Genomic DNA, 25,978 nt, shown 5'->3' on the forward strand with positions numbered 1-25,978 from the left:
TAAGGTTATAAGCATCTAAAAAACTGCTGTTCTCTCTTAGCTGCTCTTGCTTTTTGATTGTGGTTTGTTGAAAACAATTATATTTTTCAAATATCAGCAATACACCTGTTTTAGAAGTGCATCTTCAATCTGTAAATCTGTAAATAGGACAAGTAAATATTGTCGACTCTCATACACTTTCTTTACAAGTTATGATTCTGGAAAGAAGTGACTGACAGTAATTCTGTAGTTGTTTTCAAGAGAGTTCTATGTTTTGTGCTTTTTGTGACCTTGCAGATGTTCCCTTTCAGCAGATACTCAGCAGTGGCCTTGTTCTGCATTATTTGGAGAGCTTTTCATGTTCTGCAGTATTTTTATGGATGCCAATGTTACTTTTCTTGTTTTATTTCTTTCCGTCTTATATACTGTGGTTACTTAAAATATTTTGGAGCTATCCTGCCACTGCTTTGTCTGTCTGGTGTACAAAAGCATACTTAAGTGTGCAGGCTTGAATCCTATGTTAAGATTTGCCTGTCTATTAAATGACATAGGAGTTTCAAGATGCTTAATGATGGGGCAGGGAAGGAAATATGTTTAATTCTGTCTGGAAACTTATTTTTCTTCCAGAGAGTTCTTGCCTTTTGAGGCTTAAAATTTTTGCATTTTCAATCTAATACTTTACTTCTGTGCAGCTTCATGGGATATGCTTCATTTGTGATTCCACCCCCTCCCTCCCTTGGTAAACGCTGGACTGTAGCGGGTTTCCTGAAGCACAATGGTTTTATTGTTAGAGTTCATGAAGTGCATCATGGGATTTGCAGTTCTTGCTAAAGAAACCAGTCCCTAGAGGAATTACGCCAGCAGCCAGCTAGAACTCCATCCCCCAGGAAGCACAAGAGTAGCATGCCAAAATCTTTGGGCTCTTGCTGTGAGTATTCTTTTGTGAAATACCTGCTTTCTCTCCTGTGCAAAGGTACTTTGAAGAAAATAGTAATTTTCAAGAATGCAGTTTTGACTTTTTATTTCTATGTAACTGAAACACTTTGACTTGTTTCCTGTGCGCATGCATGCTGTTACTGTCAGTTTTATTTTGAAATGCAGATGCTTGTTCTGTCCTATAATAGCCATTCTTTTCATATGTTAGCCTCATTAAGTATGTCAACAAGCTGACCTTTCCTGAAAGCTAGAGACTAGGTCATGAGGCACCTTTGGTTGGGGTCTGTGGGAGATAGTGTGCTACTCCTTGAGAAAGAACATTTGGGAGCTAATGGGGAAAGAGTGGTTATGTTCAGCTGTGACATCTGGAATCTGCAAATGTAGAACAGTATTTCTGGGGAAAACCAGGACTGAAAAGTTGATTCATAGTCTACTTTAAGATAATAGTATCAAAATAATCTGTGACTGTGTGGTTAAAGAAACGTGTTGCCAGCAGGAACTGATAAAAAATCAGAAGCATCTTTGAGAATTGTTTTTTAATGTCTTGTGGTCATTGGAGAAGGGGAAGGCACCTTGTTGTCCCTAATTTAGTGAAATAACACTTCATATAAACACCTGGTTGAGCTGGTTAGTTCTTTACCCATGTGCTTTTAAGTGAAACTGTGTTCCCTGCAGTTGTGGTATTTTATGAAGACATAATTATTCTGCTTAACAGAAAACATGGTTAGGCTGAGCTGGTATGAAATGTAATGGCTAATCTTCCTCTTAATAGATTTTTTGATTGGGATTTCTTTGTTTTTAAAGAATGTGGTGACTAATGCTTGGAGCACAGGACTGAAATTCAAGCAAAGCAGATTTTACTGTTACAAGTTCTCCATGTCACTGACTCATGCTGAGAATTGTCATCATAACATAGCTTGTAATGTAGAATGGTACACTGTAAGTGAGTTTGACAGCCTCTTTGGGATCCATTTTCTGTCTTTCTGGAGGCAATAATTGTTCCTCCCTCTTGCAAAGCAACTTCAGGTTCTCGGGTGTCATCTTCAAAGTGATGCCTGTTGCTGCTTAACCGGGTGGGATTGTGCCCGCTGTACTTAGAGCAGGGCTGTGGGGGTTGCTGCTGGGGGAGGAGGGGAGGGCTGTACGCACTGGGAGGCCCATGAAGCGTGCTGCTTGGGGAGGGTGGGCAGCTCTGCTCATAGAAGTGGGCAAGCTCTTAACAGGCAGAAAGCTATAGTGGTTCCTTTTAAGCTTGGAGTTTAGGAAGAACTGAGAGCTGGAGGACCTTGTCACTCTTGAGAGTCAGACTCTTGCCAGTGAGAAAATGCGATTTCTCTTTCCTGATGGCACTCCTGATCTTTGAGTCGTGCTCCTCTGCTTGTAGCTTCCATTCTGAGTGTCATGAATGTCATTCCTTTCCTGGGCATTCTGGAACAATTTCTTTCTCCTTAAAGTTTTTCAAGGAAGTAGATGCTTCTTTTACAGTTCAGTTGTAGAGGGATCATTGCCTGTATTAGCATTTTTGGGTTGTTCAGTTTACTTGCTTTGGCTTACCCATGTCAGTGCTGCTAGTTATTTGTAGTTGTTTCCTAATGAATAAGTAGTAGAAGACCTGTAGAGCTGAGAAGGAAAAAACCTTTCAAAATAGAGTAGGAGTGCACAAGCAGGCAGAATTTTTCACTTCACTGTACTTGAAGTGGTGAGGGAAATGAAGCATGTGTGCAGAGCAAATGCATGTTTTCCTGTGAGTCATTAACTATCTTTTGACAGCTCTCAGATGAGTGGTAAGTTTGCTCTGTTTATTTCTTAATGACACCAAATTGGGCACCAGTTTTGTTTACTGTGCCATGGAATTTGCTGTACATGCTAACAGATTTGGGAGTTTCGGTTCAAGTAACTCTTACTCTATTCAGAACTGGAATTCTGTACTTTCTCAAAGAAAAGTATTATGCTCACATGAAGATTGAGTGCAACTTCAGTGTGATATGGATGATGGAGTGAAATATTTCAGATGTAGCTGGAACCATTAGTTATTGAAGAAATTTAATGATTGGGAAAAGTGTAACCTCAGTCAAGTGAATTCACAAGAATACAAACTGCGGAGTTCAGAGATTTAGGCACGTTGCCTAGAGGCACAGACATCCTAGGTATCACAATTACTGCTGAGCAGCATTTAGCAAGAGAAAAGATACTGAAGAGAGAGGTGGTCAGTGGGAAAACAGAGCAAAAATGAAAATACGCTCGCTTAAAAGCAGTGTGAAAAAGCCTAGAGGAGAAAGGAAAGAGCATTTCTGGGGTGATATTTTCAACCTGCACAGGTCTTTGAATATAGAGTTCCTGGGAAATGCAACAGTTGAGATCAGTTTGGGGCCACAGAGTCTATGTATGCTGTTACACCTTTGTGTTGAGGGAGACTAAGAATTGGCAGACCTGAGTTAGGTGTCGTTTAACCCAGACTGTTCTGTACTTCAGGAGTAAAAAAAATGTTTCTTCATTGTGCTTTGGCTCTTTTAGTTATTTGTCTCTTGCTAGCAATCAAGATGTAATTTTTAGGTTGATGTATTCGTAGTGAATAGAATGGGGGGAGGGGCAATGACAGATGAGCTTTACACACATAGACTTCAGCAACATAGTCTGAAGAATAATACATTATTTGGCTATAAGCTCTGTACCAGGTGGTGAAGTACTTCAAGATGCCTTTTGTATTGCTCTTCATTATTTGTAGTTCAATAATTTAAGACGTGCTGTATTCTGTTAGTTACCCATGTTGTAGGAATAAGGTTATTGATTAATCATGAATACTTGTGTACAAATTTGTTTCCTAACCAAATGTCTGAAGCTTTCTAGAGAGGAAAGAGAAACATACTAACTCACTGAAGTAAAAAACAAACCTTTTCTTCTATTAATTCTACTGTTCGTACACACAGTAGAGCTTCCAAAAATGTGATATAATTTTAGAAACCAGTCCTCTGAGTACCTCCTACTTTATTGCTAGCTTGCTTTTTTAAGTGCAGTGAAACTGGAGTACTGCTGACATTTCAAGTGTGTTCATGCACAAATATGTTAACCTTCCTTCCTGTCTATAACGTTATATGTTACTGTGATATCTGGACAGTTTACACACTTTCTCAAAGTTACTTAGCTGCATGTCATCCCCATCTTAAAATGGAGACACTGGGTATATTTTAGAGATGGTGCACAGCTGCATGGAAAAAGTAAGCCATTTATCCATGTTTCCGCAGAGGAAAGGGGCGGCAGGGAGCCTTTGATATTTCCAAGATCCAAATGGCGGGATGGTAGCTGAAATGGTTTGTGTCTTAGCCTCTTTTTGTCTAGTTTTGTGTAATGAAATGAGAGAGCTTCAAAGCTCGAGGATGGATTTAGCGGGTGGGATTTGAAAGTAAGCCGCTGTTACCAGTCCATCACTTCCTTCGTATTAACGCTGCCTGGCACAACTCGTGCTGTTTTCAGTTGTTGGAGTAACTGAGGTTACTTGTCAGTGAGCCACATCATTCTGCAGGTGGCAATTTCCCAAACTGATTGTACACTCTTCAGGATAGTGGAGCTGATGGATGCAACATGGGTGACAGCAGGACACAGTTGCTTGTGAACTCCCGGTAGCATTGACCCCTTAATCTGGTCGGTGTTCTGATGTGGTGAGAGTTGGCTGTATTAGTGTTACTCTGCTAGCTCTTGCCAACGTCATCAACATTTCTTGTTTCTTAGCATTTTCTGTGGAAAATGGGAGTTTTGATGCTTTTTTAGGAATGAAACTGGGCTGTTTAACATGGAGCTTCTTTAGGCTTTTTTGGGGAGAACGTAGCTTTTTCTGTTCATAATTTAGCAGAACTAGAGTTTATTTTTAGGCCATCTCCAAATCATGATAGTTTTCAGCATGCCTGAGAGGAAGATAGAGAAGAGTTTGTCACAGATGCCCTTTTGACATCTAAGGTATTGTGAGCAGTGACAGCTCAAATGTGAATAATATCCTGGAAATACTAGAAGAACTACCTGTCATAATGCATGTATTTGCTTTTCCTAATATCTTTAGCTTCTCATATTCACTTTTCCTGTTTATGAAGCAAACTTGCTTCAAAGAATCTGTATTACAGATGATAAATATGACTTTCGCTGTTTTAGCATTTGGAGAGTCATATTTCTGTGTGATGCAGGTACCATTTTCAACCTGAACCTGCAGTGAATCTTTTTGATGAAGCATAGTATGATGTTTGATAGACAACGGGGGTAAAATTGTCCTTTAGCTATCTTCATGTGCACGTCTGGGGATGGAAGGGGAAAGAACATAGCCTTTCAAAGAGAAAAGGAGGGTGTGTGTATTCTGGGGAGTATCATGTTAATCTAAAGAAGCTAGATGTGTTCTTTGAGCTGGAGTTTTTTCTCTGGGAGGGACTGGGGGGACGTAGTGTATGTGTGGAGGGGGGAGGTGGTGAACATTCCTGGAGGGGATTAATTTTGAGGTGACTCAAACAGACACTTTGATCCTTTCCATCTGCAGGTTGGCTTGTTTTAGCTTGTTAATATATGGATAGCAAATTCCCTCCTTCCTTTTATGTTTGGAAAATTGCTCATAGCCCACACATGGCTCTGTAGTTGGGGAGAGATTGTTCATTCTTGCCTGCAGGAAGACATTTCTCTGTCTGCGGAGCTGGAGTTCCAGACTAGATAGAGGGAATGCAAGAAAAACGTAGATGGGAAGCAGAGCTACACAATTCTTATCTAAGCTATGATTCTTGAAGGAATGGCCACTAATCCGTATGTGTTTGCATCCAGAACACCATGTATTCTGCAAGATGAGGGAAGTAAAATTGCTTAGTAGGGTGCTCAGCCTCCCCTGTGCCTCCGTGTATAACTGCTTGTTCGTAGGACATGGATACTGCATAGTAACCTTGGTGAGTTTAGAGAAATTTTTTTCATCAATAATCTGCAATAGTTAAACACTCTCATGAGCATCATCAGGTGTTCTTGTTTGTTTCAAATTCAGACATCTTAAATATGAGTAGGAATGATTACATGTATTTGACTTGAAAGGAGACAAGTGTTTGGTGATGTGAAATGCTATGCTCTGTTTCTCAACCAGACTTCTTAAAGATAGTTAAACTTGTGTCCTGTTGAACTCGCATTGCCCTGCCTCCTCTCAAGTTGCTCTTCTAAGTCAAGTTTTCCACAAGTGTCAGGATTTTCTTTACAGTGGATTTTCTCCAGTTTCTGCCTAGGTGCTTATCCTGCAGGTAAGATAGTACTAGTCAGGTTAGAGAGATTTGATCTCCTACTTCTTCCTCCACCCCAGAAGACACTTTGGAAAGGTTTGTGTGTGCACACGTTTCATTTGGAACTTTCATCTCTGTATGGGTATATCATGCCACAAGTGAAGATTTTATTTCTTTTTCAAGATAGAAAATAGCAGCACACAACAGCCAAGTCTTGGCATAAGCTTGTACTATTTATTTAGTGGAGTTTTTCACTGTGTTGCTTATACATCTACATTTAAAGATTTTTAGGGGCTGCTCTGGAGTGTTGCGGCGCTGTCTCTGATTATTTTAAGGTCTCTCAGAATTTTGTTCATAAGTGTGACCAAGGGGTCTGGCCATATTCCAGGGTGAATAGTTGCAGTCTGTCCTCAGTTTTGATTAGATGCAACACTATTCCCTTATCTCTCTCTTTTTGTAGCTGGTGGCTCACTATGGCTGCTTTGGAGTCCGAAGCAAAGAGTACAAGGACTGTTCTCACCCACCTCACAGAGGCCTTTTTAAAAGAAACTTGGGGTGATTTAATCCCCCTACACTCAAGGTGACTTTTTGTCACTTGCTGGTGGCTGGACCTCTACCAGGAGTTTGTGTACTTGAAGTTTAAATTTGAGTAAACCAAGTAAAGCGTGTTTTGGGTGTGGGTGGTGTTGGTTTTTTTTTTTGTCTCAGAGGTCTTGCATGTAATCTTCATAGGTGATATGGTAGTGTTTAAAAAAAAATTTAAAAAATTGACAAATCCCACCATTTTACAGGAGCATTAAGTGGTTCGTAATAGTTGAATTGCTTTCTTAACAAATGTCTCTTGAACAAAAGAAACTGGTTACTAAAGCAAGTTGAATGAGGGAAAGAAAATTAACTGTGTAATAGATGCAAAAAAGAGTTTTTTTGAGAACTGTGTTAGATATAGGGATTTATTATATGAGGGTCATTGGAGGTCTTTGGAGGACAATTGCACATTGCTGTCTCTGTAGAAATATTTGCTTCTAGATTTAGATGGATCAGTCAACAGTGAAGAGGAAGTCATAGCATGGGTCAGGATGTAAGTAAGCACTGCTGTAAGTTGTAAGGTACACGAGCTCATGTTGGTTGTAATGCTTGGAAATTATGTCTGCTGTAAATAACGGCAAGAGTTGGACAACTGTAAGTGTAAACCTGAATTCTAAGTAGTCTGATTCTGCTAGAAATTTGGAGTTGGATGAACTTGGAGTTGGATGAACTTGCAGGATCACCTTTCCTGTCTGGGACTGGAGTCGCTGGAACACTGACTTGCATGAATCAAATCTTAATCACAGCTCAGAGAGCATTACGTTGGTGGAATACCTCGTATAACCCAAGAAGTCTATAAGCAGTCCTCTCCTTTTCACGGAGCATGCTCCTATGACCATATTCAGTCACAAAGAGACAGTTAAACACAGCCATCCTCCAAAGAGGCAGAGTAATAGATCTCAAGTTTTCTGCAAAATGTCATTATGACAATAATTCAGTCTGACAGCATCTGTCTGTACATGCAGCACAAGCAGTAAGAGCAAAAAGGGCATCTGTATGTTGTACAGGTAATTATAATTACAATTAATATCTTGTGTATATGTGCGTGTTTCGCATGGAAGAGATTCAGTTGTTGTACTTGAGTGTGTAGAGTACAGAAGTTCAGGTTACTAAATGCAAGGGTTTGGTTTGGCTTAATTTTAAAGGATTGTAGCGCTAGTTCCAAGAACAAAATACTAAGGTTCACCCTTTACTTGCTTGCAAAAGTATATTCTTTGTTTAAAAAGATCTGCACTGGTATTGATGCCTACTACCTGTTCTGTCAGTGGTAAACTTTGATTTTGATTTCCACAGTTTGAGTTGCTGTCGTGTAAACACAAAGTGCTGGTGGCTGCATGGGGGACTGGGTGGGGGCAGGTCGCAGTCTCATGGGCGCGTGGTGAACCGTGGCCTGTTAGGTTGCTCAAGGTGCTGAAAGAATGACTGAACACTTTCTAGAAAGTGAAGAGATGGGAAATTAATGGCAGCTAGGGGAAGGTGACAACTACCGTTAGTATAGTAAGAAGCAGTGGATTGAACTTAACCTGGATTGAAAACTGGTTTTGAACAGTTGTTTGGCGTTTTGCTTGCCTTTATGTATCCCCCACCCCCTGTTAAACTCAGTGCTGCACTAAACTGGAAGAGCTTCAGTCCCAGTGGGATCTGAAACAGGACTGAAATGAAATGATGCCTTGGTCACCTGGTAATAATATTGGGGAGCTTTTTCAGATGCTTTGGGAAGCTTTTATTGCTTGCTTAACTGTTGTTTGATGTACAGAGGAGAAATGGACATACTTAGAGCACACCCGTGTGGCCATGTAGGGGTTAAATGCTATTTAAAAATTATTTTAATGGGGGGGAGAAAGGTTTCTAATTCTAGTGAAGTATTTTTGGAATTTGCCCTGTCAGTTAGTAATATTTCACTAATTAAAGCAACCCTTTGTTTAAACCAGGCTGACAACAGCTCGTCTGGAGAGTTGGCTGGTGGACAAACTGAGGTATGTTCATTCCTCAGCAATTCAACCTATTTTATATGCCAGGGTTTCTGAGGTAATCACATCTGTGAATTCCTTGTGGTTTCTCTGCTGCTGAGGGTTGCAGCCTATAAACAGTTTTATTGCCTTAAAGCCTTGTGTGTTGTGGAAATTAACAAATAAAACAAGCATTCAGGCACTAGGCTCTTTATGGCTGGAGGCATCATGTTTGTTTAAATGACAGAACTAAGGGATTATAAATTTTTGCTGAAAGAAAGCAAGAGGAAGTTCTCCCTTTTTCTTGTGTACGCTCTTGCTCAGGAGAACAGTGTATGTTCTGACTGTGGTTTGATCAGTCAGGTTTTGTGTGTTTGTGGAAAAGTAGGCTCTCGTTTGGAAACTGTACATTTGCTGTAAAGGAGAGAGAAAGGGCTACACTCATACAGCATGTCAGGGTGAACAGTAAAAACAGACTGAAATTTTTACAGGTTTTCCTGCTGTGAGCTGTATTATGTGAAAAAAGTCATGTAATACTAAAAAGCCATTATACAATCTTGAGTAACCAACTGTGTGCTTGCAGGTTGTATTTGCCCAGTGCTGCAGCATTGCTGGTTGCTCTTACTTGTTTGGGTTTGTCAAACAGCTTGCTGCTTGTAAAGAAGCCTAGTTTGCCAAATCAGAGATCCTGAAAGAATAAAAGCTATGACCATCCTGGCATTTTGACTGAAATCTGTTGAGTGATGAATACCTGCTGACTAATACAGACAAGAGAATGGAAACTGAAGAACCATGATGAAGGAATGCTGATGAGATTGGAGAGTATTTGATATGAGAAGTAAGAGTCTGTAGAGCTCGCTGGTCATTAGAAGGAAGGATTTAGGGTTTCAAGTGGGTTCTTTGGGCCTTTGAAAAGGATCATGAAAGTAAAGTTCAACATATGTTTCAGTGAATTTTTCTTTACTCACTGTGATAAGAAATCCTGATTTTAGTGCCAGGGATAGTTATTTGGAAATTTAAGGCAAATAGTTATTTTGAGCTACAAGGAAGGAGCAGGTCAGTTAAGTAGGAGTTGTGTTTTATGTAATTGTTTTTCTCAACATAATAGTTGAACTATTTGTCCTTGGATGAGTGAGCAAGTTAATCAGCTACAGAGCAGGCCCTGTGTAACTTTATAAATGTCTATTGTGTTTGATTTCCATTTCCACAAGAGCTTTAGGTCTTGTAGCTGAAGGTGATCCTTGTGCTTAAGCCCTTTTACATTAAGCTGGTTCCTTCACATGGCAGAGGAAAGGAACTGAAGTTCCAAGCCTCAGGCCAGTAGCAACAAACCTTTTGCTGGCTGGGTAGGAGCACACAGGGCTCCCAGTTAGTAGCAGCCTGCACTAGTCGGTGACTGGAGTTGATGTTATTTGTCAAGATGGCTATTTTCTTGTGTTCCTGCTGGGCGTTAATGTTTGAATGGGAATAGCTAATCGGGAAGGTGGAGACCATTCCAACAGGCAGGCAAAGAGGTTACTGGGATGTTACCAGGCTGTAACTGAAGTGACTTTTATAAATGGGTACAAGAATAAGGTGGCGGTAAGGGTAACTTAATTCAAATCTTTTTAGATATAAAAATCTGTGGTTCAGCAGAAGTAGGTATAATTACGATGATTAGCTTGCTATAGATGCATTTGTTTACCATAAATGGTATGCTTTGCTGTTGAACTTTTCTTATTCTCAGAGCTGCAGGCCCAACATCACAATGTATGTGTGAACTGAACAGCGTGTAATCTAATACATTTACTGTGAGTTCCGCTCTCAAATAAAGGCAAAGCTTGAATCTGACATGGCAAGTGCTTTCTCTTTCTGCATGGCAAAGAGTGACTAAACCAGAGCCTGAACAGCCTGTTTTCCCTAGTACTGATTTGGGTACCGGAGTGGGAAGGATCGTCAGAGCTGGCAGCAGTGCGAGGATCAGAAGAGGAACCTTATCTTGCTGTTTGCCGCAGTGAGCGATGTATTTGTTGCTGTCAGGCTGACCTTGATTCTTCCTTAGCATTTTTTAAATAGTTGTGCACCGTGAAAGTGTTGTTGTAGTATGAATTATAGTTTTAACCAAGAAGTTTTGACAGTTTGCTTGGGGTGTGGGTTTGTATTAAATTTTTTTTTGTGTCTGTGTGATTCACATTTTCAGTAAAAATACAAACATACCTAGTACTAGCCTTTACTCTCCTGAAGTTTCCTTCGATTTGCCTGTTAGGGCTCAGGTGAGCACAGACTCTGTACAGTATCATCTTGTGGTTGGCAGCAGTAATGGAACATGGTGAGGCCTTCTGATTTTAGTATACTGTTACAAAATACGATAAACCTTTGAGAGATATGTTCAGAGTGGTCAGTACAACTAATCTTGTAATATCACAGGAAAGTGAATAGAAAATTGCAAAATCTAGAGTTGCAAGTAGAGTGCGTAGAGTTTTTCATGAACTTGTGTGCTTATAGACTCATCTGACAAGACCACACAGGAACACGAGGAAAAATACAAAAAAAAAAAAGCTAACCACAAGTTGCCTGCTGTCCGATGAAAGTAATGAAATGATATCCCGGAGCAGGATTGTTGAGTAAACGTTTCTGATTTTTGGAGTGACACATTATCCTATACAAATTTTTTACAGAAGTCTGTGTAATATTAGTTTGGTTTATTTTCCTGAAAATGTTTGATTATAACTTGATGGAGAAAAATGGCAAAGCTTCAGTAAAACAGCAGCAGAGAAGTGAAACTAGAAGTCATGAAAGAAATGAAGTTCTACCCAAAAGTGCACAATAAAGATTTTTTATGTTCCACGGTGGGTTCTCCCCCACTTCTTAAATTATTGAATACAAAATTTTTTGTAAGTCAAAAAATCTGGATCCTTAGCTGTAATGAAGTGCAGATAGTGTGCCTGCTTTAAGTTGTTACGTAGGAAGATACTGTTTCAGATTACTGATTGGAACAGTCTTAACTGTGTGAAGCAAGATAACTTTATAAAATGAGGAAACAGCTAAGGACGTAATTCCAGTCATACACACACACACGTAGTGCTGTTTGTATGATTTACTATCATTAGTACAGATGGTAATCTGTGTGGGATTGCATGTTTAACTAGAGCTGTTTACATACTGAACCAGGAGTATTTGGAATACCGTTGCGTTTGGTCTGGGGGAGTGGATTGAAGCGTGTACTTTGGGGTGGGGAGCATAGGTGTTGAGTGGAGATGTTCTGGCCACAGATGCTGGTCTGCACTCAGTTCCCTGCTTAGTGTAACTCTAGCCTTTCAACGTACAATGACCAGGTAGACTTTGTGCATCATTAATACTGTCTATCTCAGCCTGGGTAGGCTGAGTTGAAATAATTTAGTTACATAAGGATGTGTGTGGGGAGAGTGGGAAACTGAACTGAGCTCGCCATTTTTCCATCCTACTGAATCACCTTTAATGAGATTTTCCTGCAGACTTGGGAAGCAGGTTATGTTCTGCTTCTTGCAGCTGTAACAGTGTATTGCAGAAGGCAGATCCTGACTGCTGAGCGATGCTTCCTTAGTACAGCAGCTGCCTAATGCACAAGTACATGAAGTGTGCAGCTATCAGCTTGCTTACTTCTGTCTGTTTCTAGCCTGGACACTGACTTTTGCTGGAGGACTGGGGGGGCAAAATATGTATCTGAAAGGTGTCAGTGCTGACAACAGAGTACCTGCATGAACTGAAGCACCAAACTGAGTGTGTATTTGTGTAGCACACCTGCTCAAGCGGTGTAGAAAAATTAGCCTATATGAAATTGCTAAAATTATTCACTGTGTTAGTATTAATATTTCTTCCGTGTCTCAGTGACTCATTTACATCATGCATCTTCATCCCCCTCAGCTGTTTTTCCTGGTCAGTGTTCTGGCACACAGCTGCTGTCGTCTGTCCTTGTTCTGGCCCAAGCCTGACCTCTTCTTTTGCTTCTGCTCTCCCTTTCTCGGCGTGCTTTGCAGATTTTGGTAACTTTCCTGGTTGGTTTTTTTTGTGTTTTTCCTGGTCGTGTCATGCCCCGCCCCCCCCCCCCCCCATTTTGTTTTGTTTGTTTTTTTTTTTGATATGTAGTTCTTTCTTACCACACCAGAAACTGTGTACTGAGACATAACCCTTGGTATCTCTCTGGTATTTGGCCTTGCAAGTAACTGCATCATGTCATAGGAGGGCTGGGATGTACATTGCTGGAGGCCTGTGTGCATTTGCTGCTTTTGTTAAGAGGTTCATTAGGGACCGTCAAGACAGAGGGAGGAAATGTGCTCATGTGCTTTGCTCAATGTTTTTGTGTATCTGCAAGAATTTGTCTGCAGTGGGGAAGGGATTTGATGAGAGATTCTTCTAGGTGAAGATGATCTTAGAAAAAATGTTAACTGTCAGCATTTCAAGGGTAGACACCTGATGTCTCTCAACTTTTGCTTTTATGTCCTTCAGCATATTTTTTTTCTGTGAACTGAAGATAAACCAGTTATATTCAGAAATAGCCTTTTTTCTCCTGTTCTTTAAAGATGTGAATTCTAGTTTTCAGATGTCTAGCTCAGAATATGTGGGAGTTCCAAACTTTGTGTAATAAAAGAGGTATTGTAGCATCAGAGATGTCAAGGCCAGTTCTTTTAACAAAAAAAAAAAGGCATTGACAAACCCTGAGCTTTCATGATGCACGTAGTCCTTTGCTGCTTTCAGGCATTTCCTTTGTACAGTATTTTCCCACACAGAACAAAGTGCAGTTTATTAATGAAATGAGGATGAAAAAGACATGTTTTCCAGTGTCTGGTAATGATTGTTGTAATGGACTTTCTATCTGTCTCCTAATTGCTTTTTCACCAATATAGATTCACGTGCAGTGGAGAAATGAAGGTGTTGAAACAAAAATGCTGAAACTGATGAAATGTCAAGTACCAGCAGCTCTCACGTTTTTCCATTATGAGTGAGGAGTTGCCATAGACTCCGCCTGTTTGTTTCTGCTGGGAGGAAAGGGGGCGAACCACTGCCTGCAAGCGACCGATTCCTAGGGATGTTTGGGTGAAGCAGAGCAGTGGGGATTTGGCCGGAGAAAGGCAGCCTTCATGCCCCTCTCCAGCAGGTGTGCTGCTCTGCCCGCATCCTGCGGTGAGGAGTGTGGGGGCTGCTAATGGATGTGTATTCAGACCCCCTTGGGCGCTGTTTTTCTTCAGTGGGTGTCGCCCACCTCTATGCAGTCCTGGACCTACTGTTTTCTGGACTGAAATCTCAGCCAGATCAGAAGGGGAAGGACTTGAAACTGTCTGGGGAAACAGCGAATATGTACAATGTCTTGCAAGTTGTTTAAAGTTTGAGGTGGCTTACCTTAAACTTTAAAATGGGGAGAGAGATTTGTCTGATGACTGGATAAATCCAGACACTTTACTCTTATATTATCTCTGTATCCTATGGAAACCTTCTCTGGAGATATTCAAGACCCACCTGGACAAGGTCCTGTGCAGCCTGCTCTGGGTGACCCTGCTTTGGCAGGAGGGTTGGACTAGATGACCCACAGAGGTCCCTTCCAACCCCTACTATTCTGTGATTCTGTGAAACCATCTTTCAAAGAAAGCTGATACCACTTTGTCTCAAGAATTTAAAGTTGTGAGAAGAGCACAGGCAATTGATGATCTAGATGAAGGACTTCCTCCAAGTCAAACTATCTACAAATGACAAATGTAAATATACGTGGCACGAAAGAATAATACATGAGGCATAGGCCCTGTCTCCCCCTTGTTAGAGGGCAGTGAAGTTGCTGTTACGTTCAGTTGTGACTCGCTCTGGATGGGTCACTGAGGCTGCAGGCCTCTGTTCCAGAACCCTGTGGCAGACTAGGTTTGTGCTGCTGCTTCTCGATTGCATCTTGCACTGCCTTGTGTCTGTCTAGCTTTTAACTTTTTAGTTCAGAGCTGTAAGTGGGGGAGCTAAGGTGAAAAGCTTTGTGTGTGAGAGCCGGTGCAATTTTCCTTTTAGCTCATGACCAGTGTTTTTTCTGGCAGCTGGAATTAGAAGCAGCTATACCTGGAAATTTAGATCTAGAGACGCAAGTGCTAGGCTGTGTGAGCTGAACAGGCTTTGGAGCAAAGCTATCCTTTTCTTTTCAATTGTTAACTTGAAACTTTATGTATCAGGTCCCAGCATGCATAAAAGCATATGGCAGAATGATACCACGTCCAGAAAGGGATGACTGAAACGGTCAAGGGGGAGGAACAGCTGCTTTTTGAGAAGAGACTGAAAAGACTTGGATTCTTCATTTTGGAAAACAGAAAGTTGAGGGAGAATATGATCAAGATGTTACAGAAACATAAAGGTGGTGGGTACGTTGAACTAGGCAGAACTAGTCATGCAGTCCCACGGTGCAGAAACGTTATAACAAGTGTCAGAACTGGGAGGATTTTACTTCAAAATGAACAAATGAAAGTACTTTAAACAAGGGGGAGTGTGACCTGCTGGAATTTGCTGGCACAGAACGTCGTGGGCAGACAGTACCAGCATGTTCAAAGCAGAGTTTGACAAAATTGGTGGAAAATAGGTCCATTAGCAGAGACTAAGAGGATGCGTCAGGGATGGACCTTCCAGCATCCCTGGTAGAGCAGGAGCATGGAGTGAGCGGGACGCAGAAGAGGCAGGGGTGGCTTGCTGTTTGAGTGGTGTCTGCCTTTGACACAGCGATGAAACGCTTGGGTGGGTGAGATGGACGTTGTGTTGACCCAGTAAGCCATGTCTTGTATTTTGAGCTATATTTTCTACAACTGGCTGTTGATACACTGAGTAAACCTTGAATGTAGATGCTTTGCACATCTCTCACCTCTTTCTTTAAGTCTGCATAAGTCCTGTGAGGTCATTTGGACAGAAACTTGCATTTTAGTTTTGTTTTGGAAAAGTGTATAGCTTTGAAACCCAGGTACCTAGGCAGAGTTTCATGTTAAAACAATGAAGAGTCCTGATTTCTTTTGTCTGAGAAACTACAAAGGCTTCTGCTGCTTAAAATTCTAGGGGGAGAAAAAAGTACTCTTTCTGTAATTTTCTGTTATTCTTTGGCCCTTGATGCTCATACAGCAAGGCAGTTCTGTACTACCAAATCACAGGATTTTTGTCCTCTTGACAGAAACTTGACTCAGCTGGTTCAGTGAGACATTATTTTCCTCACTAACATCTCCTTGTGCTCTCACTTGACTCACAAGTCAGGAGTAGACTCCACAGGGAGGTATGTTGCCAGCTTAGGCTGCATGATCCCAAGTCGAATCTCTCTTCTCTAGCTTGGACTGCTTGTCTGTCTTTGTGTGAAATGGCTTGGATGAATGAGGAGTATATGGGGTGTTTAACAAATACTCCCTTGTCTTTGCAATCCCTCTGAAGTTATTTGGTAATAGTAAGTGGTAGCAATAGTCGTATAACTAGCTATTTGTGTACATTTTATTGTGTGTGTGTAAATATATATATATATGTGGTATGTCTGTGGCTGTAAAAATAATCTCTGAATGTGAAACAGCCAAAAATGCCAGTCTGTGCTAAAATCCTTTGGTGTTTTAAAATTTTTTTTTTCCCCACCGTCCTGTATTCTTGTTGTGTAGTGTGGGATCTGCAATATTTATATTTTCACTGATGGTAGTTGTGTATATACTTAAATGTGTGTGATATGTTCAGCTAGTGTCATTTGGCTAAAATACTGTGCTGCTTTTGAAGCAATACTATGTTTTCTAAGAAACGATTCTCATATGGAAGAGCTTCAGAGAATCTTGTGTATTGCGGTGTTTGCTATATCTGGAAAATTCTTCATTGTATATTCATCTTGTCGTTGTGTGAGTGAGACTTTTGACATAATCACTTTTTATATTTACCAAGAAGTTGTGGTTAGCCCTGTTGTTCTAGAACCCATTTTAGAGGGAAGATGCGTAATATCCTGTTACTTGGCCTTTAGGCACGGTAGACACTCTTAAATATTTTTCTCAAAATGAAACCTGCAGCAAATATGGAACACTGGTTCAGGAGTAGGAAAGTTAAAAATGGTGTTTCCTATGGGGAGGGAAGAGTAAAGCTCTGAACTATTTTGTGTTATCAGTAATACCAGCTGTTGTGTTCTGGGCAGTCCTGTCTCATCAGTATTTGCTTCAGAAATGCCAGTTACGGGGAACTGTGGGTAACCTGATGGGATTTTATTCTTTGATTTCTTCATGGGAGCTCTAAGTAACTGTGCAGAAATCATGGGACTTCTACTTTGCAGACTTTGTGTCAGAGATGGGAGGAGAGGAAGTAGAGAGGTGACAGAAGTAACAAGGAGTAACCTTAACAGAAGGGCCTGAAAAGGGGGTGAGATGTCTGGCATTCCCCTCAGCTGGCCTTGCTGTTTCTTCCGTAGTCAAGTGATGTATTTTTGGAGCAATCTTACAGAAATAGATATATGGCTTAGTTCTGCAAAGGTTTGTAAACGTCTTTTCATGAAGACTGCTTTCAGTCATCCCTTGTTTGAACTTGCTTTTGGGCATCCCTTACGGGCATGTCCCGAGCCCATAAAAGGTGGTGAAATACCCGTTCTGCTGATACACTGCTACCCCCTCCCTCCACGCATTAAAATAGTAGTTATAAGCATTATGTCAGCCGGTGGGTTTACAGCTACCTTGGAGGGTAGAAGAATGCACAAAGAGAGTCCCAGGAAATTGCAATATTGGTTGGTAAGTTATTTAGAGAGAGGATGGGGAGAGGGGATTATATTTGCATGACCGTGGATGGGAAGTGAACAAAACATATCTTTGCTTTGTATGATTTTGCTGATGTGCTAAAAGGGTTTTTATGGGCAGTGTAAAATGTAGCAGTAGTCTGACATCGGGAAAGTTTATTGGGCTTTTCATGTATGTTTATAACTTTCTCTTAGCCGGAATATATGATACGGATTGCTACAAGTTTTGGAGATAGAGAAATAATGTACAAACAGGTTTTGGCTTTTTTTTTCTTCTCCTCCACAGAGTAACTGCTGGAATTAACAATTTCATTTAAAAAGTCTAATTATTTTTTTGAGGCTTGTATTTCCTTGTAAGTATAGTTTAGTCACTGCCTGGATGATTTTGGAGGGAACTGATTCTGTAGCAGTAATAAATAATCAGCAAAGTTGGTTTTTTTTTTTTTTTTAATTTATTATTGAGCATGTATATGTGTTAATGTAGTTACACACTTTTCTTGAAAATTATTTAAACAGATTTAATTTTACAAGATTTGCTTGATTCTTTCATAAAAGATCTAAGGCCTGTGACTATCTTTTTAATGAATGAACAGTTATCCCAGTTGCAGTTTACATGGTGGAAAGATGGAGCTGAAACCAACGTAGCTTGGTTCTGTTCTGCACTGAACAATTAACTGGTACGATGCAGTGTGGTACTTGGGAATAACATTGTGAATGCCTCTTCCATAGGTGTAACGAACCAGTGTTAGGTCTCTGCAAGGGAGGAATTGCTGTATCCCTATTACACAACATGGTTTTTGGCATCTTGAGTGTTGTAGTCTGTATTGGCTTAACTGAAGTCTGGAGCGTGTGTTTTGTGTAAACTGTTTTTTTTTCTTAATGTTATGTGTCTCCAAAGTCTTTGTCAGAGTTGCTGTGAATTTCTGGTCTGTTAATGATCAGCGTGTTGCTACAGAATGGAAATGCTCAGTGATGGGTAGTGTTTGAAATTCATTGTAGCTGGGGATGCCGATGTGAATCTTTACACAGTCTGCTGGGCTACACTCATGAAAGTCTGGGATAAACTGTCAGCTGCATTAGATTTCTGCATGCTATAGAGAGCAGGGGGTGGTCAAAATACTTCCCTGTGTAGTAAACGAAAGAGAGTTTTGTAATGCTAGCGGTTGAGACTAGAAGTAATGACAGACTCTTCCTCAGGCAAAAACTCAGTCTGTAACCTGGGGTTCTGCACTGTTTTCTTGACGTTCGTTGATCAGCTAGTCAGTCTGTCCGTTGCGTGCTCCAGGATCTGAACAGCGAGTTCTCGTGACAGCTGTCTTGCTTTGGAACAGCGCAAGCGTCAAAGCTTGCGAAGAAGCGTTTGGGAAGTAGGGAATAAGGAGAAGCAGGCCGAAATACAGAATAAATTTTCTGTTTATCTATGCTTATGAGTTTATCTATGAATTTCTTCAAAACTGCAAGCTCTGCAAAACTGTCCTTTTCGGACAGAGTCGCAGCCTGTCCTGTTAACTTTCTCCAGAAGAGGAGCTCTGCAGGGAAGAGTGGATAAAATCCAAAATGGGAATTCTTTTTTTTGTCTATATATCTATCTACAAAGCAGAGAATCTGCAGAAACCAGTGGAGTTGGTGGCATTACTGATTTTTTTACATAGAAGAGGCTATGGAGATGAAGGACTCTGAGTGGTTTGGGTACAATGCCTGAGCCTATTATGGTGCAGAACCTCCTCAGATCAGATTAGTGAAGTTACCTGGATGTAATGATACTTTTCCTTCCTCCTAGATCTCTGTCTCTTCAAAAACATCTCCCATATTTTCAAATGCAAAAAACTCAATAATGGCAGAGATTTTTAGAAAATAATAAATTTGGTCTGTTTGCTGTCAAGTATGTTCCTACCTAATTCTGGACTTCAGCTGTTCTTTTTCTTTGTGGTTTACTTTTAATATGAATCATAATTCTGACAACGTCTGTTGATGTGACATGTTACAAATGTCAGCAGTGGGGCATACAAGGAAGTTTGTGACTTTGACTTCTACAGTGAGTGATCGAAGTGACTGATGAAGCACTGTAACAATTAAAATTTATTTCTCAAATGTTTCATCCACTGCTTCAGCGTTTCGAGGACGTGGGCTATTTTACTATTTCTCTCGCTAATATCTGCTGATTAATAACACTTCACTGGTGGAAAGACTTTCCTGAGAGTCCAGCCTGAGACTTATTCCTTCAGCCTACGTAATTACTAACGTGGTGGCTATGGAAGTATCTTGATTATCTTGGCTTTACGCTGTGCAGAAGACCAGTGCTTTTTCCTGAAGCTATTCTTAAGACCAGGCTGAATGTATCTCCACTGGTGAGCATGGCCTCCAAGCACCCAGGCCTAGTCAGGGTGGTCAGTCGCTGCCATCTGTGTTCCTCAGGGCTCCTTTGGGGCTTCGGGTGGGTCCGTGTGGACGCTGTACGTGGAAGGTGACATTGATTTTTATGGCTGTTCTTGCGCCTGCCGAGCAGCTGTGTCGTAGACGTTTTTGGAGACGGGAAGCATTTTGCCTGGCGCCACGTGTTGAGTTGCTCAAAGCCACAGAGAAATCCGATGTTACCTTATTGCCACAGACTTGTGTGTTGCATCGCGCCGGACTTTCTTATCGGACGTACGGGTGGAAGCCTGGTGCTGCGGTGGCCTGGCCTAGCTGCATGCGGGGGGACAGCTTGCTGCTTCTGGACACTTGTGATGCTGAAGCTCGGCGTGGATGGTGAAGTGTTGAATGCCAGCCCTTTTACTGTCCTGAAATTCAGTACTGCAAGGTGCAAATGTGAAGTGAAAATGAGGAACGTGAAGAATCATTTGGGGATTTTCATGGTCTGGACAAATATACTTTTGTTTTTGAATAGGTAACTGATATTTCCAAAAAGTCTACCACGGAAAGTGAAGGTTGTTGTACCCTTCCAGAGGAGATACTAACTCTGTCATAGGATTTTGCTAGCCACCTCTTTTGTGTTACCTTAATGTTTTCTAGGTTATAAAAGCCAGATAATATCCATTGCGTATATGGTACTGTTCTTTGCAGTTCGGTCCCCAATTAGAAATTTCATTATTGCGTTATATTTTAACATGATAATTAAGTAACTGTGACACACGGTGGAAATAATGTTACTTTAAACCGCTGTACTTATCCAGGAAAGAAGCAAAAGGGATTTTAAAGTTACCAATCTGTGCCAAAGTCAGCTTGCATGGATGCTTTTCATTTTTTAAATGAAAATCCTGAGTTGTCCTCTGCACCAGATGAGTTAAATTTCCTACTGTGATAGAGCATTACTTACATCATTTTTAACCAGTTTAAACTGAACCAATGCAAATCTTTATGTAGATAAAAAGTTAGTTCAGAAGGTTGTTGGTTCATATCCTAGAGATTATTCTGTATTTCCTCTTAAAAGAGAAGTCATAGAGTGAATTCTGGTGTTACAGTATAAAATGTCTCGCAGTGTCTATGTCCTGATATGCAAGAGATTCTGCGCACACTGTTGCTTCCCACACTTCAGAGGGGAAAGCACACGTTATGGAGTAAGAGTGAGGATGAGAGAGAGCGAGCACACATTGCCATACTACTTCTGTAGTGCTGACACACTACTGCTGAATTTAATTTAAAATTATCTATATTTCACTTCAAAGTATGACTTGAAAGCTGAGGGAAGGACTGATGTTATTCCCCTTACTTCCAGCCTCAAGAAACGGCTTCAAGGTCTCACATCTTCAAAATCAAGTCTTTTAAGAAATCCAAAATTTGTGGAGTCTGCAATCAAGTAATTGATAGCCAAGGCATTTGCTGCCGAGGTGAGTAACATACGACGTGCTGTTTACTTACTGCGTAAAGGAAATTAATTTTATATTAATATTGAAGTTTCTAGAAGTCCATGTTTCTGGAATTCCCCCTGGACTGAGTATAGATGTCACCTCGGCTTATTTCCTTCTTTTGTGCAATAGTGTTGCCTACTTTTGTTGGGGAGTGGGATGCTGTAGTAGGTAATGGGACTTGTATAATAACGTGCTTTTGTTCCTGTGCGATTCAGGCAAGTTGCAGAAGGCGGCAATGCCTGTGGAGGCTCTCTGAGGAGCATGGGAGTGATGTGTGCACAGGGGATGACAGATGCCTCTGGAATTCAGTCTCCAGATGAGGAAGTGTGTGACTCTCACTCAGGGAGGCATGAAGGTTGTCTCTGCGTTCATTTGCAAAAATTCACGAGGCCAGCCGCCTATTTATTTACTTTAATTTTTCCAGTTGCTTTATGGTCTGTTTGATCGTTAGTCCTTCAGTCTGATCGCTGACAGAAGCAGTAAAAAGATCGTCCCCTTGCACGCACAGATGACAGGGACTCAGCTGCCTCTGGTATTGCTGCCTGCTGCTTACAGCTGTTCTCCCTCACTCTTCTCCCTTGCTGTGTAGAATTGAGCACACTTGCCACTTCTCCTTGTGATACCTGTGGTGGAATTAAATCTTGGGAAAAGTCATTAGGTCCTTTCTGCAAGTTGTCCAGGGATAGGGGTTTCGATCCCCTGTACTGGTTTAGCCTGGTTAATGTTCAACTCCTGTTATTCCATCTCAGTAAAACAGTCTCTTTACTTCCCGCGTGTGTGGTTTACCTTCTAGGAAGAGAACGCTATTGTCTATTCATGTGAAGCGTAGTTGCTGTTTTCACTTAGAAGTGTTTGCACCACTTGTGTGTTCTGGATGGATCTGTTTCTCCCACCTCCTCCCTCCCGTATTCTTCAGACACCTTAGGATCCCTCTGAGGGTTTGAGAGGGAGGCGAGAGATTTGGATGTGGAAGGAATGCGGCCAATTTCCTGAGCTAAGGTGCAGACTTTGCAGATGAACAGCTAAATGTAAAATACCTGACTTGTTCAGCATTACAGTTACCGTCACAGGAGTGGTAGCTACATATGTGTTTCTTTAACGTATTTCTTCCGTCTGTCCCTCTGGAGGCTGGTTCCAAAGTTCTTAGGATTTTGTTATTTTCAGCTTAACAGAAACGGTGTTGTTGGAAGGAAGCCTGCTTAATGAAGGGACTCCCTGAAGACCCTCTTGATCAGGTTCAGTGTAAAAAGCACTGTACCGGGAGAGAATCAGTACTTTTGAAGGGAAAGGCCTTGGGGGTGGGAATAGAAAAGCCAGTTTGCTGTGGATTTGAGTTCTTGTAGCCCGGAGCTGGAAGTCTCAAATTCACAAAAGCTGTGACAGTGTGCTTACCTACCAAAGGTGCTAAGATCTCTACTGTATGTGTTGTAAACAGGCCAGAGGTTAGGATGAGTCTGAGCAAGTTTTCCTTTTGCCCCAGTGTGTAATAGCTCTGGTTCTGATACAGAAACTAAAATTACACGCCAATGTAATTTAACACCTCTTTGGGGAGCATTTATATGTGGTGCAAAATTCACATGTATTCAAACCATCAAGGAGAAAAGCTTTTAGGAGAACCAAAAAAACTGAGGAACTAAAATTCTACAAGGAGCCCTACTGGGATCCCTCCGATGCACTCCCCAAACCAATACATTCATGTCTATGGTACATCCGTGTCTATATCTGGGTGAGTCTGGGATAATTTTCTCTAGGTTTCTGGGTTCAATTTTCCAAAGGAGCCCCTTGATAGTATCGCATAGCCCCTCTTGTTGATGTGAACACCAGGCAGACCCACTGTCCTCCTTTGCTGCTGGTACATTTTGATTGTTAGTTGCTTGATGATGGATCCCTGTGGGATGGGAGCAACAGGAGTTGCACAGAGTGAAGTGATGACACCAAGTAGTTGCAGTTTAATAAGAACCCATTTGTATTTTAACTTACAGCATGGGCTTTATAAAGCAGAGTTTTGGATAAGATAGAACTAAAAGTTGTCTGTTTGCTTGCCAGCACTGCAGTACTTGAAATGTACCCTAGTACTGTGAGACTCTATTAATAAATATGGAGAAAAATAAACCAGCGTTTTCAGAGCCAAATCCTGGTGTTGCTGCTTCTGGTAAATTCTCCCTGATGTTGCTGAATGAAAGTGAGCAAGTTGGCACTGGGAGGAGGGGAGGGAGAAGAAAAGCCTTTAGTTAAGAAGAAATAAAGTTCCTTTGTGTATTAATGAGAATATCTTGCTTTTTTAGCAGTTTCTCCCCAGAAAATAATAGCTCTTTGTACAGACTGCAGGTTCCTTCCAGACTATAGTATCTTAATCAGGTAAAGGAGAGTTACGTGTCAAGTGAAATGAGGGGAAAGGCTCCAGGTTGGTCACTGTGTAGTATTTGCTGTTTATCTAGCAATGAATCATCGACTTGTAAAGAGAAAAAAAAAAAAGCTGTAACTGGGTGTTTTATTGGTTAGCTAAGTTTTTATTAGTATGTTGCAGTAATTTTGGGTGTGTGTTGTTTAGTCCTGTCTTGCAAGCTGTGTCCTTTGCTCGTGGTCAGGTTGGAATCTAGTGCCTAAAACCTTTCCATGAAAAATGAATGATTGCCTGAAAGGTACGCTTGAATGATGTTGTCCCTTTGTCCTTGTGTATTTCAGTCCACCTCAAGGAAAGCCTACTCAGTCACTGTGAATTTACTGTTAACAAGCTCTAGAAAAACAGTGGCAAAAAAGAAAGGCAGTTTTGAAGCAGGGGAAGCTCCTGGCTGTCTCCCTTGCCTGGTAAACATGTTTGTAGCTGGCCTGTGTCTTTGATGTAGCTTCTCATTATGAAGAAAGGACAAAGAGCTGTTGATTGATTTCTAGACTGTCTGCACGTTCTGCAGTAAACCAAGGGCAACATGACTCCTTGTTCACTTTAATTCAGGGCTAAGCAGATACACATCCTAATCATGAACATTTACATAGTTAGCCAAAGGTCTGCAGTGTTACAAAAGCCTTTTGATTTTATTTTTTTTAAAGCTAGTTACCCTAAATACTGAATATGCAGTGTTTTACTTTATTTGTAAACAAACTGTCAGAATGATGTAATTTCTATGTATTTTCCATGTGAATTTCTATTTTATTATATTTCTTTTATATGTGTGAAGTATAAATTTCTCTTATTTCTATTTCATTTTCCTCTGCTTTTTAAAATTATCATTTATCTGTTTTGTGTTGTGATCAGATGACTGTTAATGTAGAACAGAGAGCTTTTTAGATGCTCTGAATCTTCCCAATCTGTAGGATGGTACTTTTCTGGCTATTTGAGAACTGGAGACCAGTTTTGGGAAATTCGAGTAGTTTTAAATAATGCAGTATTTTTTCCTAGCTCTTAGAGCATTGATGGGTGAAGTAAGTATGAAGAATTGAAAGACCTTACACATTTCTGCTGATGAAACTCGCCTCCTCTCTAGCTGACTATTAAGTTAGTAAGTTTAGGTGCTGCTAGTGAGTCGTTACATACAATATGAAGCATTCCATGAAATAGATTCTAAATTTACAGCAATTAGTGGTAATTTGAATGAACTGAGTGTCTTTTTGTTAATCTAGCCTAGCCATGAAGGTGTTGGTTTTGGGAGTATGTGTTAGAGTGATCCCAGTAGGAGTGCTTGTAGAATTTTTGTTCTTCAGGTTCTTGCATTTTTCCTGAAAGTTTTTTTTTTTCTTGATGGTTTGACTACATGTGAATTTTGCTTTGTTCCTGATAATTTGAACTGTGTAGAAATGCTAGCGAAAGAGGTGTTAAATTACATTGGTGTGTACCATTAGCTGCATTGTGAGCAGAGAAAGGCTTACCGTGGTATTGTGTGCATGCTAAGCGTAATAAAGAATACGATTCACCTTCTTTGCTTAAAATTAATCTGTATAACTTCTGGCTTGTACGTCATGTTAACATATGGTCTCATAAAAGTGTTGATTGGCTTACAGTAAGTAAGTCCTGGACTGTTTCCTTGAGCATGTAGGATGAAGTGGTAGTAGATAGTACATTTTCTAATCAAATTACAACATCTGTGTGTAGTCAAGAACTTCCAGCCACTTACAGATCATAGATCAGGGTTCGAAGACAATTGGAGCTGTTTTTCTTCCTAAAGAGGTTTGATATTTTCCTTTGAAATTCACCTGCTTGTTTATGATTGTGCTTATGGTCATGGCTAGCAATCCACTTAAAATATCATTTTGGTTAATTGGAGTTACCCAATATAGAGAGTTCTCTGTATTGAATCAAATGTTCATTTCTTCTGGTAAGGCAAAATACATTTTTGTTGAGACTGATTTGAAGCTGACAAACCTTTCTTAAGGCTCGTTTGTACATACTGTGTGTGTAGATATGTGTATTTAATCTTATATGATAGCAGGTGGTTTTATATAATCTATCTTTCAGTAAGTGCTAAGGTCAGTTGTTACATATTAGAATCTTAATAATGTACAAAGCATGTCTGTGGTTACAGTTCTGGCAGGCAAACTGGAAAGCTAGAAATGCCGAAGGAATTTGTATCCTGCTTGGGCCAGTGGCATGACAGTTGGCTCTAGATGGTGAAGCGTGTAGTGTGTGTTTGTGGGGTAGGGGTGTTTGTGTCACCCTGGTTTCTGCGGAGTGAGCATTGTGAAATAAGATCCTGTATTACCAGGTGCTTACATGGGTGAATTGTTGTAAGATCAATAGGTGGATAGATCTCA

The 25,978-nt window shown here is 40.7% G+C and overlaps 1 protein-coding gene across 10 annotated transcripts in view; it reads left to right on the forward strand.

Moving 5' to 3' along the window:
• Positions 1-25,978, forward strand: part of TNS3 (tensin 3) — a 250,157-nt gene that overhangs the window by 39,938 nt on the left and 184,241 nt on the right. For 5 of the 10 annotated variants that reach the window (XM_075418527.1, XM_075418528.1, XM_075418524.1 and 2 more), the window contains exons 2-3: positions 8,660-8,704; positions 21,100-21,211. In XM_075418527.1, coding sequence (XP_075274642.1) covers positions 8,660-8,704; positions 21,100-21,211 — 157 coding nt within the window. Of the gene's footprint in view, positions 1-8,659; positions 8,705-21,099; positions 21,212-25,978 lie in introns of those variants that run through there. The other 5 variants (XM_075418529.1, XM_075418526.1, XM_075418534.1 and 2 more) reach the window with 1 other exon arrangement.

Source organism: Opisthocomus hoazin, chromosome 4 (assembly GCF_030867145.1).
Source record: "Opisthocomus hoazin isolate bOpiHoa1 chromosome 4, bOpiHoa1.hap1, whole genome shotgun sequence".
Lineage (NCBI taxonomy): Eukaryota > Metazoa > Chordata > Aves > Opisthocomiformes > Opisthocomidae > Opisthocomus > Opisthocomus hoazin.